General features: G+C 36.7%; 1 protein-coding gene across 2 annotated transcripts in view; it reads left to right on the forward strand.

The window, feature by feature from the left end:
- The window catches only part of tmem132e (transmembrane protein 132E), a 358,047-nt gene that overhangs the window by 305,865 nt on the left and 38,030 nt on the right, over nucleotides 1–14,152 (forward strand). For both annotated transcript variants that reach the window (XM_079606022.1, XM_079606021.1), the window contains exons 3-4: nucleotides 1,916–2,053; nucleotides 10,032–10,224. In XM_079606022.1, coding sequence (XP_079462148.1) covers nucleotides 1,916–2,053; nucleotides 10,032–10,224 — 331 coding nt within the window. The remainder of the gene's footprint in view (nucleotides 1–1,915; nucleotides 2,054–10,031; nucleotides 10,225–14,152) is intronic.

The following is a 14,152-nucleotide window of genomic DNA, read 5'->3' on the forward strand; positions in this document are numbered from 1 at the left end:
TCTACTCCAATAATCCAATAATATATTATTGTTTTATTTACAACTTTGAAAAATATTTGTTTTACAGTGTATCGATTAATAAGATAAATAATATAGGCATTAATATAGAATTAATTTTATGTGCAGTCACGGGTGTGTGTGTGTGTGTGTGTGTGTGTGTGTGCGTGCGTGCGTGCTTGCGTGTGTGTGTGTCAGCTGCTTCAAATTTGGCTCATTAAATCAGATTGTTTCATCACCAGGATTAATAACGTGTGAGAAACATCATGATGTGAACTTTTTAGCTGTTTAATATAAATGGATGAAATCATAATCTCCGTATTTTGATATTTCACTGGATCTTAAATTCTCTCTCTTTTATCTCACTCTTTTTCAACCGTCGTCTCACTCTCACGTCTCACATGTGTGTGTTATGTGTCCACCGTTTTTGCGGCATTGCAGCTGAATGGCTCTTTGGTGTGGGCAGAGCTCAAAGCGGATGATTTTCACTGTTGCTTTAGATATCAGATAGGAACTCATAGAGAGTGGTCTGTAATGCATACATCATTTACCAAGTCTTGTGTCACTGCACCTATTCAAGGTGTTAAGCAGCACATGTATGAACCGCAGCAGCTTCTATTGAAACACAACACTGCTGCAAACACAGCACGACTGGGGCGTTTGAAGTTATGGCTTCTCTGAAAGAGCGGGGGGGTGTTCCACAGGGATTTTATCATGGGAATCTGGTTGTGGATCAGAGAAAAGGCTGATGTTTTTGAATTTTAATGGACAGAGGAGAAATGCATATGATGAGTATTAGCTTTAGTGCGCATAAATTTGTGCACAGAAGATGCTTTTTAGATGTAAGGTCTCAGAGGTCATAATGAAGAGGCAGAAGTCATGTGGAAATAGGATTCAGTTTGCAGCAGATTGACAATCTTTGTACAAATGAGCTTCTGAAGGAGAGGATTTATATAACAGTAATTATTCCTGCAAGTAGGCATACTGAACATGGGATATCTTTATTTTGTTTTACATTACTTTAATATAAACATTTATTAGATCTCATTTTCTTATATTACCTTGTTTTTTTTTTTTTATTGCAAAATTAAACACTTTAGGCCTGTTCACACCACCACGAAGTTTGCCCATTAAATTTTGGTCTGATTTTTGCATGTGATTTGTCTTTTCAGACCAGTGTGGGGGGGAAAAAACATCAGATTGGCTAAATGAAAGACAGGCAAAGTTTTACTGGCCATAAAGAAATAAATCAATAAAAAAATATGTCACAATGACAGCACAATGTGCATGTCTACTGTATGTGAATAACACAGTCTCACCCCAAAACGTCACATACTGACGCGTCTTGACCATTCGGCAACATACGACGAAAAGGGTACCCTTTAACGTCCATATGTGACGATTCGGGAATGGTTGGGTTTAGGTATGCGGTAGGGTACCGCTAGAAGGCGCTGCTGGTGCGCTTATGTCTGCGTCTCATATGGACGTTAAAGGGTACCTTTTTCGTCGTATGTTGCCGAATGGTCAAGACGCGTCAGTATGTGACGTTTTGGGGTGAGACCGGGCTGATGTGAACAGAGGCGTTAACAGTTGTTCACTTGTGTTTTGTTTTGTTCATGTTTTTTCACCCAAACATGAAGTTTGGCCATGAAAATTCATGAAAAACACATTAACCTTCAATAAATGAACAACAAAACAACACATTTCCGTACTGAGCATTCGTCTAGTGATGAATGTCATAGCATTACAACTCTTTATATGATATTTAAGATATTGGAAGGCTAAAACAGAGAATTTACTGGGTATCCCAAGGATGTCTAGCGCCTTTTTGGAGATGAACGCTTAAATCTAAAACAGTCTTGTTGGACTCCAGCCGTATACTGTATATTTCTTTAAAACTTCTGTGTCTTATTCACAGGGTGAAAGCAAAGAAAGGGGTGAACCTCCTCAGCACCAAGTCGAAGAGTAACCAGTGGAGGGTTGAATGGGATGTGCAGTCCGGAGCCAAACACTCGATTGCAACCGTGGAAGCCAGCAAGATCAAAGGAGTCACTGGGTAAGTCAGCTTCCCCGCATTTGTACACTGATCTAGGAACAGCTTCTCCAGTGGGAAACCAAGCAGAGCGTAGTGAATAGCGATCGGTGCTTTCAACTCAGCGGAAAAAAAGAGAACCTAAACTTTCATGTTTGAATCATCACATACACCCACTCAAACATCTGCTAGTTAATCCAAATAACATTCAACTAAAACAGAACGCCGCCTGTTCAGTTAAGACCTTTGTTTAAGGATGCTGCTGTTTAATTGGAGAGGCTTATACTTAATGAAACGTTTGTAGTCATATTAATGAGTACTTCCTGTGTATTCATTCATACTCAATTATTATTGCAGGGCTTTCCGACAGAACCAGCTCATTAAAGACAGTCTGTAGTCCAAAATAAAGACATGTACATGGTTCCGATTGAAACCATCATTTGGAATCAGTCTTAAATGAATCAAATAAAGTAATCTTGGATATAACACAAATTAAACTAATTAAAAATGTCAATTTATCCAGTAGGATTGTGTTTACTTCTTAGATAGCGTTTTGTATCACACTCCAACTATTTTCCATATATATCTCCATATTTTCAGTCCAGATTTCTATCTTTTTCTGGTTTTTATCTTCCATTTCATCTTCAGGAACATTGGGTGATTCATTTTCAGGTGTGATTTACCTTTTGTCAGGGAGATCAAGACGTGGTGATTGAGTGTCGACACAGAGATTACCAGAGAGGTCATCATCATGCCATTTGGTTCATCTTTCTAAGCCTATTATCCTCTATCCTTCTTTTCTTTTCCCCACTGTACTAAGCGGACCCTGGCAAAAAAAAATTGGTCTGACGGCCAATTAAGACCATTTAGCCCACTTTTTAAGCAAAGACAATACAATACTATACTATATTACAGTAAAGATATGGTTTTCCAGGTTTTACCAGGCATATTATTTTCACTAATGTATCTGTTTTTTTTATTTCTGTAATGATCATTCTGAGTAAGACCAAAATCTCAAAATGTAGCCTTTAAACTCTGAATAAGCAATGTGATTCAGCAAAGCTATTTCAAGCTGTTTATTTAAGCTCAATAACAGAATATGAAATTCAATTATAATGGTTTAACAGTGATATGCGGATGTTTTCAATTATAGTTGGTATATGCTAGCACTGGCTTACATATGAACCAGCTCTTAGTACAAAACCCCCCAAAAATTCACACTGTTGTTCAAAAGTTTGGGGTGTGTAAGATTTTTTTTCAAGATTTTTTAAATAATTATTTTATGCTTACCAAGGCTGCATTTATTTAATAATAATAAATAAATAAAAAACGTAATTTTGTGATTTATATTATGCGGTTTAAAATAGCGTCTTTTTATTTGGTTACATTTTAAAATGTAATTTATTCCTGTGATGGAAAAGCTGAATTTTCACCATCATTACGCCGGTCTTCATTGTCACATGATCCTTAAAATCTTCAGCATCATTCCTCCAGTCTTCAGTGTAACATGATCCTTCAGAAATCATTCTAATATGCTCAAGAAACATTTCTTATTATCAATGTTGAACTCAGTTGAGCGGCTTAGTATTTATTTATTTTGTTTAGAATTCTTTGTTGAATAGAAGATTCCAAAGAACAGCATTTAAATTGTATTTTTTGTAACAATGTAAGTCTTAACTGCAATTTTTAATCAATTTAATGCATCCTTGCTAAGATAAAAAGTATACTTTTTTTTTTTTTTAAGTCTTACTAACCCCAATTTTTTAGAACTGTTGTGTATGTTTGGATGTTCGCTGAAACATACAATATGGGCATATTGACAACATCTAAAATATACATGTATTTACATATGCACAGCTTTAGAAATGTAGAAATCTTAATGAAGCCTTTATATCATATTTATATTTTAAATATAACTGCATAGTTGTATTTTACTATTATTGTCACACGGGGGTGGTTGTGTAAACACACAAAGAAGAAGATGAATGCAAAAAGGTAATATTTAATAAATCCAACGGGTAATTCGATAGATTTCCACAATAGACGTCACCAGACACCGAACTGAAACGGAACTGAACATATACACAGGTGATATTGATGGTGATTGATGAGTCTGCAGCAGAACAGAATTAGTGTCCGTGACAACAATGATGATGAAACATGACGAGTCCAAACTAACGTGATTGCGACAATTATACTGATATTTTGATCAGTGTGTTAGCCAATTTTTTACATGATTTATTACTATTTTTTTTTTTGCACTCTCACTTTTCAACCAATTTATTATAGTGTCTGACACTCGCAAAAAAACACGTCTCCTTTTACATGGAATTTAATTTATTAAATTTATTATGTGCAGCACATTGCAACAGTCTCTGACATGCTGTCAAGCGCCAATGTGACACCAGACTGTAGAAAGGTATTGCTTGTTATTTTTAATGCAGGTTTAAACAGCTTTGCACTTTTCACCACAACTAGCAGAATTCACCGCTTGTTTCGGGACTATTTCACAGTTGAACTCAACTCTTTGTTTTGGAGAATATATGTCTAGATGTGGCTGGGGGCTTTTGCATCGTAACAAAGTAATGCCTGCATGAGCTTGTTGTCTGGGAAGATTAATAATTTTTAGCAAGTCGATGCCGTTTCCCCGATTTTCTGTTAGCACTGCTCGTTCTGTCCACAGACTTCAGCTCTCCTCTTATACTTGCAAATTTCTTTGCATGCGCCGCCCATATTCTTTCACCATCTATCTTTTCTAACGGTTTTAATGAGTGACTCGACTGCTGGAAGCAAACATTGCGAATGTGGTTTGGGGCTGGGCTTGAAGGCATTGCCAGCATTATTTGTCAATATAAGACAAGCTTCATCATTCCATTAGTGTATTTTCAATTAGAGATTCAGTTGCTGCACACTCATGCCAATTCTTTCTCTCCTTATGTTTCTGCACTCAGAGTTAAGCAAGCCTAAAATGAGTCTAAAAGCAAGGCGTTCTGAAAGCTGGCAGCGCTTCATGACTGATTGTTAGCTAAACTCTTCCCTGGCCTCCTCTCCTGTTGTGCAGGACAATCAATTCTCAGCAATGGCTAAATGATTAAGGCAATATTAACTTTGTTAATGCAGTGTCCAATGAATGGACATCAAGAAAGCAAACGCGTTTGATGGAGATTGATTCCCCGTTTGCCTTAAAATATTTCCTTCCAAACAAAAGGAAAAGTGATTAAACTTTTCGTAGGGAAGTCACTTAATTGGCCACATCAATTTCAAATTAGCCAAACAACAATTAGTGACAAAACAGTATGCCCGGTACACATTGTACGATTTTGGGCTGTCCCAGATGAAATATGACTAATCGTGGTGATTTTTTGTGGTCGTGGCTCATAATCGGTGGTCTTACGTCGCACAAATAAAATGGCCGTTGTCACGGTCTTGCGACCAAAGATAGCCTGCTATAATTCTCCGACACTGTCAGAATACGTCTTCTGACTATATAGCCAATAAAAATGCAACATGAATTGGCGTATTAATGAGACATGGCGCTAAAACATAAAACTACTTACCTCAAGATCCATTTGCAAAATTGGCATGTCAAGTTGGCCTCTTTTCTCTTTTCCCATGACCGCATCCATATTCTCCCGTTTTACTTCCTCTCTTTTTCAGTGCACATAAAGACCACAATTGCCAAAGTCATCTTGCTTTATTTGTTTACCACTAGCACATGCTGATGATTTTATTCTTCTATACTAACTCGCGCCGTAGCCTACGATTTAATAGATGTCATCATCATACAGTCTACATACATGTCGTAACGTAAGTTTATTAGATTCATGTATCGTACAGTTTAATTTGTAATGATCTTATTGGATTGCCGAAATTGCACATTTTGTAGCAGGCATAACAAAAGGGCTTTGTAAACCATAGCATATGGCCACTGTAGTGTACTAGAGTAGGCTAGTATAGTGTATGCTGGACTACTAAACAATTAACTACATTTGGTTTTTAATACATCATGCAAAAGGGATGTAAAAGTGCATTGTCCATATCCAAAATCCATACAGCTTATCTTTGTACTACTGTCTGAAGGCAGATGAAGAATAAAGTTCCAATATGACGTTTAATGAGGATAATACAAATAATAATCAGACAGGCATGGCAACACACACTAAATGTAATGTAGACCAAACGCTGAAGGACTGTGAGGGAAGAACTTTAGTAACCCAAACAAGATGCACCTGAACGTAATAACAGTAACTATAGAAACAAAGGAGTGGCGGGAAAATCAAACAAAGGAACATGAAAACAAATGTGAATGAAAACAAACTAAAAGTCCATGAATACTGTTTACAAAACACCGTTTTCAACTAAACGTGAAACTTTTTATGCGTTTTGGCCGTTCGTTTACACGACAACTCCGTTTTGGGTGCCTGAAAACGCAAAGTTTTGAAACCGAGTTTCAAAGTGCACGTTTCTGAAAACGGTCTCCATGTAAACAAACGCAAATCTCTGAAGACGATGTGGTCATGCACATGCGTATTACGTGTTCAAATGCTAAACACGGTCTATAGTGTTTCATCGCCATCTAATGGTCTGGCAACAGTTTTCGCGGATCCGTGTGAATGGGGATTGTTTTGGCAATGGTGTCGTCTGTACGCAGAAAACTTAGTTTTAAGTATATCGTTGTCGTACCCTAAGACAAACTGAACATAACTGTGACAACTAAAGAACAAAATATAGAAAGAGAATGCATTGCAAGTTAGGTTTGAAATGAAAAAAATATATATATATTTATTGTTCAAAATTTAAGAAAAAAACTTAAAACTTGTCTTAATGCAGTTTCATATTCAGTTTTTTAATGCATTTTTAAAAAGTTTCTTATGCTCACCAAGGCTGCATTTTTTTAAATGGTAATATTGTGAAATATTTTTGGTCAATTTAATGTATCCTTGCTAAATAAAAGTATTAATTTCTTTTAAAAATAAAAATAAATGTCTTTCCTTTTCGAAACGGTACAGAACTGACTTTATGCATTCACTTAAAATTGCCTTGGGAGCTGTTGGTAAAAAGTGAAGTTAGTCCTTAGAAAAGATCTTGCATTATTTGTTTCAAGATGTCCTTTTTATTTATTTTGATATCCAATTCAATGGCATTCCTACATCTGAAGTGCGGCTTAAGTACACCAAGCCTGTAAAAAAAATGATATAGGTTCAATTTAATGTGATTTTTCTTATTGCGCACTAGAAGAAGTTGTTGGTTTTGCAGCTCTGACACATTAATTACCCCCCACAGATAACATTTTGATAACCCTGCAGCATTTTTCCACTCCCAGCAAGGGAATTTGTTTTTTGGCCGCCTCTCTCAGCTTGGTTGTCAGCTGCTATCACCACATCTACCTGTAGAACAGGAGTCTCAGATAAAGGGAATAATCCTTGATGAGTGTGCATGAGATCAACAGACAGAACTCATTTAGCCTGTCACTATCCATTATGGAGGTTTCCTGCAGAGGCTCTGAAGAAACTATCTGCTGGGCACTGTTGCCGTTTTTCCCCGTGTCGCCAATTTAATTCCAGTACGTTGCTGAACTGTTGTGCTCAGCTGTTTTTATGACTACATCTGTGTTCATTTCACCAATGCACTTCACATTAAATATTATTGTTATGTCAATGTGCAGCATTTTTGCTTTTATTGTTTTGTTGATGTGTATTTGATGTGCAATTTTTTCAGATGTTACAATACTTTTCCCGATCTCAGCTTAATTTCCAGATCAAGTCAAGTCACCTTAATTTATATAGCGCTTTTTACAATGCAGATTGTTTCAAAGCAGCTTTACAGAGATAACAGGAAAATAATTCAACAGTTTGTTTTCCAGAAGAAAATAGCATCACAGTCCAGCTTAAAGGGATACTTCACCTCTGGAAAGATGAATGTGTATTTAAAATGGGTCATTTATGTAGTAGAAATGTAAAATAACAATGGCTGAGGGCCGCGGGAGAACGATGCGAGGCCGGTGGCGTGATTACTGATGAGCGTCACCTGTGAGACGCACACACCGGTCTCGTCTCGTATCTCTCACGTAGGAGAGGGAATTTTCTAGCAATGCTAAAACGCACATCAACCGATCACTTGTTTAGCGTTCATGTAAACACTACATTCAGATTCACCAATCGGAATGAATTCAGTTAGATTGAAACAAAAGGTGTGCATGTAAACAATGAATGGCGACTGCAGAAAGCAAAAGCCGAATCCCGGACATTTTGGACGATCTCGACGGCCGGACATATCCGGGAAAAAGAGGATGGTAACCCCTACTAGTCAGCTTTCTCCACAGAACAAGAGCCTGTTAGCTTAGCTTCCAAAAAAAAGATGGCTGACACTATTTGTACATTCTGTAAGTGAGATCCCACCCTAGGCGGGTTGAAAACATGCGGAACTAGCTTCTACTACTGGCTGAAGTCTCTTAGCCTGGCTCCGCCCTCCTACGTACTTCCGCTCAATTTTCATTTTCCTTCAGTACTAGGTCTGGGATTGTGGTGTATTCTTGGGTTTTCTCAGATACATTTTTTGCAGGTCCAATCAGCGAACAGAGGGAGTGGCTGAGAACGATGACGTTGAGGTTGTGCGCTAGTTTGCGTCGTCATACGTCACGACCAAACGTCAGCGATTGGTTATGGCAGATCCAGAGTGGCTCTGGGCAGATCCAATAGTTTTAAACTTCAACTGAGGACCCGCCTTCAAGGAAGTTAACGCTTGTCAATGGAGAGAGGCCAGACTCTCTGTACAAATGAAATGTACGAGAGTCTGGTAGAACCAGGTTAGTAGTCTCTAGCCTCTGGCCAAAAAATCCTCCGATGACGCAAAATGAGGATTTTTGCGTAATCGGAGGAGTTTTTCCAGACAAAAAATACATAAATCTCTCGTCTCAGGGGGACATGAGGGAGGGAAGCATGGTAATTTGAAAATACTACAGGTTTTCTACTGATACAAAGTTTAATGCTAAATGCTGAAGTATCCCTTTAAGTAAGCTCAGTGATGTTTCATTTTTGTTGTAAAAAAGTTATTAATTTAGTTCATAGCCGCTCTGGAGAAAACTGTGATGTCATCGTCCAGCTCAGTTCAGTTCTCATATAATGGTGTCAATGCAGGCAGTTTAATAATATTACATTTAATGTCCCCAACTAAGCAAGGCAACAGTTGATTTATAGGTTGATTCTCTTGAAAAGTATAAAAAGCAGTGCTTTGTTTGTTTGTGGTTTGTGGCGGGAAATACTGTTTGGTCATAAAATGGCAGACCCCCTGTGTTTGAAAACAGTTTTGTTGGCCACGGAAATGCAGAAGTGAAGGATTTCACCTTTAAAAGAACAATAAATACGGAGCCCTCCACGACAATTTGTTTTCTCGTTTTAAGTAATTGCGTGCATGATATAATAAATTGTTCCCTCGATTTACTAAATCGTAACAACATTGCACTGTAATTCGTTCCCTTGTTTTAGTTAAATGAAGGAAACAAATTAATTAAATGTGGCCACAATTTACTAAAAAGAGGGAATGAATTAATAAATTGTGAATCGCTGGGAGAAATGCTGCCTGTCTAGAACGCACAAAGACAAGCGTGTTGATACAAATGGTGAACAGTCCCAGTGCTGATACTTTTGTGTTTGCAATTCTTTCCTTAAATTTGAAATGGGTAAATCCATTTTTTTGTAGCCCCTGTAATCCGGTCCTAAACGACAGATGGGCCTTTGCCGGCTCACTGATTGATTCATTTCCTGGATGTTTCAATATATAATACCTAATACATGACAGAACATCTGTTTTTGTTCATGGCCAGCATATTAAACCATTTAAGCTTTAAATACATACCTGACCCTAATTAGACTCTTCTAAATTATCGTAATGGCTACATTTGGTGGATAGCCAGTATTTTTTTTTTAAAATTATCTTTCCAGGATTATTATTGATTTTTTAAGTGTGCTGCTCTCTGTCACATGATCATATTGTATCTCTTCAGGGACGTGGCTGCCAACATTGAAATTATGCAGCTAGACTTTGAGATGGAGAACTTCACCAGCCAATCAGTCACCAGAAGAATCAACTGGAATATTGATTACCGGGGCCAGAATCCAGTCTCGGATGCAGAGAAGGTGGTCACCGAGCTGACGGTTGTACAGAAGGACATCCAAGCCATCATTCCACTTTCAATGGTAAGAAGTTTTTCCTGTCTGGCACCTGGGGTCATAAAGTATGTGAAATGAGGTTGCGCTTCAGTCCATTTTAAATGTAATTTAACTTGTCAAATCAGTGATACAATAGATCACAACAGTTACCGCCCACTTTTTCAGCAGCCTTGGTTCTGGAAATATGTCCCCCAGCCATTTTCTTCATAGGTATTTCAAAAAGCTTTATAATGAAGACTTTAAGCCATGGCCACACAATTGGATTGGAAGCCAAACAAAATAAGCAAAGTTTATGAAAAACAGGCACAAAAAAATATATCAGCCTGAAAAAAATCATGACAATTCTGCTTGCTGCAATCACAACTTTTTCATCTGAAAATCTGCAATCTCTCTTGAATTTTAAAAAATGATATGGAAATCACATTGAAGTTTGGGTTCTACAGAAGCATATTCCATAACACAACAACCTTAGAGCTCAGCGTAGGCTGACTTTGATAGGTTTATACTTTATCGTCAGGCATGACATCTGTGGCCACCCAGAATTGGAATGCCTGTCAATCACAAAATATCACGCACATAACCCTTTCATGTTTGTTTATTCATAATTTTGGCTTTTATGATGAAACTTTCAACTATTAATGAGAGTGCCGTACTTTCAGCTCCAAAATAAAGGTAATCAGATTTAATTTAGGCCCATTTAATACTAAAAATCAGTTATTAATTAATCAGTTATAAAGATTTTGAATGAGATTTTTTTTATTAATATTTACAGTGCATTTAAGTGATAAATGCTACGAATGGACTTTTATCAGAAATTAGCACTGCATAGAAAGTCTACAGCACTTCTATTTCAATAGACACATTTGCAACACTTACGGTTAATTAATTAACATTAGTTAACATGAACTAAGAATGAACAATACTTGATCAGCATTTATTAATCTTAGTTAATATGAATTAACAAAGGTTGTGTTTGTTTACATTAGTTGCACTGTGATCTAACATGAACAAACAATGAATCTGTATTTTTATTAACTAACATTAACAAACATTAATAAATACTGTAACAAATGTATTGCTCATTGTTAGTTCATGTTAGGTAATACATTAACTAAGGTTAATTAGTACTTTAAAATACATGTAAAAACTTTTTAATAATATGTTGTCATGCTTTAAAGTACACTTATTTTGATGTGTTGACTAACATACTAAAGTACTTAATGTAAAGTACCTGTTCATTTTAACTGTTATATGTTACATTTAAAGTTAATATATTTTAAATGTAATAAATTGAAACTTCATTACAAATACGTAATTAAAAAATATTTAAATGCATGACATACATTAGTTTACAATAATTCCTTGTCAGTACATTCATATATTTTAACTATGTTTATAAAAGACAATAAACATTATTATGAACTTTCAAATAAATATGTACTTAAGTCCTTCCTAAGTGGTACTTATTTTTCAAAAGGGTGTTCACATTATCTCATATTATAAGATATGTCAGAAAAGACCTCGTTCACACTTCCAGTGTAGGATTTTTAAGGGAAGGGGTCTATGTAAAGGGCTAGTGAGGATTCCTCATGCTCACTCCAGAAGTACAGTACGAAACTCCATTTTTCACCCATTAAAATATATCCCTGGTTGGTTGAAGCCACTCGCCCTCCCTCATATATTTGTGTATGTTTAAACTCTAGAATGATTCAGTACACGGGAACCAGGTGCAGCAGAAAAGACTCTTTGCTTCATGTAGAGAAGCTGCTTTGACCTGTCAGTATCCTCCATCTCCCCTGAAACCTATCGGTGTGTTTCAAAAGCCCTGTGCCGGCAGAATATAGCGGTTCAAATAACAAGAAGTGAATACAAAACAAGACAGTCATGAGGGAAATACTAAAAACTGCAGCAGTGCAGGAGCCAAGGCTTCAATTTTTCACTACCTCCCTTCATGCTCACACACAAAGAATGCAAGAACAGATATAAGCTCTGTTCCGAAACCTAGTTAGCTGCTTCCCTTCCATAGGCAGCATTTGAAGACATCATAGGTGGGCTCCTCACATGAAGGCTGTTCCAACCGGTGGGCAATTTAATTATGCTGCCTCCTAAAATACCGTATTTTGGCCAAATTCTAATGCAGCACCGCATTTATTCTTTACAGAGAAAAATATTTTTATTATATTTATAATTCATTGAATACTGAAAAGAATTTTAAAAAATTGCTTATAAAACATCACACAGTAATCTCGGTAAACTACTGTAAAATTACCAGATGCTGTTCACAACATTCCATCTTTTTAGTAAGATACCATTCACACATCAGTACCAAAATACCGGTAAACTCTGTGATTTCAATCATCGGAAATTACCTGGTACTGTTCACGTGTCAAATAATTTTGTTGATAATGTTTTTTATTTAATATTTTGTAACTTTAGGAGATTTTATGGTACTAAATTATATTTATGCAGTAATTATAGTCCATTTATCACTTTTTGAGCATGTGCTGTACCTGAAAATGAAATTTCCTTTTTTTAAAGATGACACTTGGCAGATTATTGCTGAAGTGAAAAGCTAAAAAAAAAAGTGAACTTGAAAAAAAGTTAGAAAAGTTTCATACCATTCCAGTAAAAATTTTAAAATAACAAAACGTAAAACAATTCCGACCTGTACCAGATGAACAATGACATAACATTTAATAAACACCAGGAACTAATACACAGAAACACCGGCATGAAACTTCAACACAAGACAAAGAACAGAAGACGACTGAGGGTTCAAACACAGTGGCGTTGAGGGACAGGTTAGACTCTAATCAATTAAACAAAGAATAACTATGACAACCAAGAAAACAGGACAAGGAAAACTAGGCAAAGCAGAGTTTACACATCCAGCTGATGACGTTTCTTTTCCTCTACAACTTCTGTAGTCCCAGTTTGCCACTTGTTAGCAACCGCCTTTTACAAGACAAGTAAAAGCTTTTTAAAAAATCAGAAGAGGGTATTACTGATGTATTTCATATCGTAGAATCTTGAGCTTTTTTCACCACAGACCTTATTTCAAAAATATATGTATTTCTCGATGGAAATACATGTTGTGATGTTATTTCCATCAAGAGGTGCATCAACTTTTGGTCAAGATCTTGTATTGACAATGCAAGCTTCCAGCACTCTATAAAGTCTCCTCCAGCACATCCCAAACGCTTTCAATGAATTTAAGGTCTGGACTTCATTAAGGTCTCCAATTCATGTGTGAAAAATATTCTTCATGCTCCTTCCAAACCATTCTTTCACAATTTGAGCCTGATGAATCTTCAGATTTTCATCTTTGAAAATGGCTATGATGTGTCTTCCTACATGGTTGTTTAAGAAATGAAAAGCTACACACTCCATCAATTAGGGTTAGAAGAACTATTGCCAAACATATAACATGCTATAAACATCATAATCACTGTAATTATGACCCAATCATTGACTCTCAAGCATTTGCCTATTTACTTCTATTGGTCAGGCAGTGTATGTAATCCTGAACCACTCTATTAACTTACCGTAAACAGCTCCGACAGAGACTCTATGATTGGCCCAAAGCAGACTTTTTAAGTCAGTGTGTTCTGACCTCATACATGCTCATACCGGTAATCCTGTTCTTTCATCATAAACGGCATCATACCGGTAATTTACTGGTAATGCTCTCATACCGGGAAATTGCCAGACCTGATTTACTGGCATTTTTGAAAAGGTCTTGTTCACACATGATTTCTTAACAGTAATTTACCGGTAAGTCAGGCCTTTTTGTATACGTTTTTAGCCTATGTAGACTATTCCAAATCAGTCATTACGAGGGTCTATACCAGTTAGGACACTACCAGAGAGGGCAGTTGTCTATGTAGGCAGTAGACAGCGAGGAAGCTCAACAGAATTTTGTAGCTAAACACGCACGGATGTGTGTGTTCAGTAG

Source organism: Phoxinus phoxinus (genome assembly GCF_949152265.1).
Source record: "Phoxinus phoxinus genome assembly, chromosome: 3".
NCBI classification, from domain to species: domain Eukaryota; kingdom Metazoa; phylum Chordata; class Actinopteri; order Cypriniformes; family Leuciscidae; genus Phoxinus; species Phoxinus phoxinus.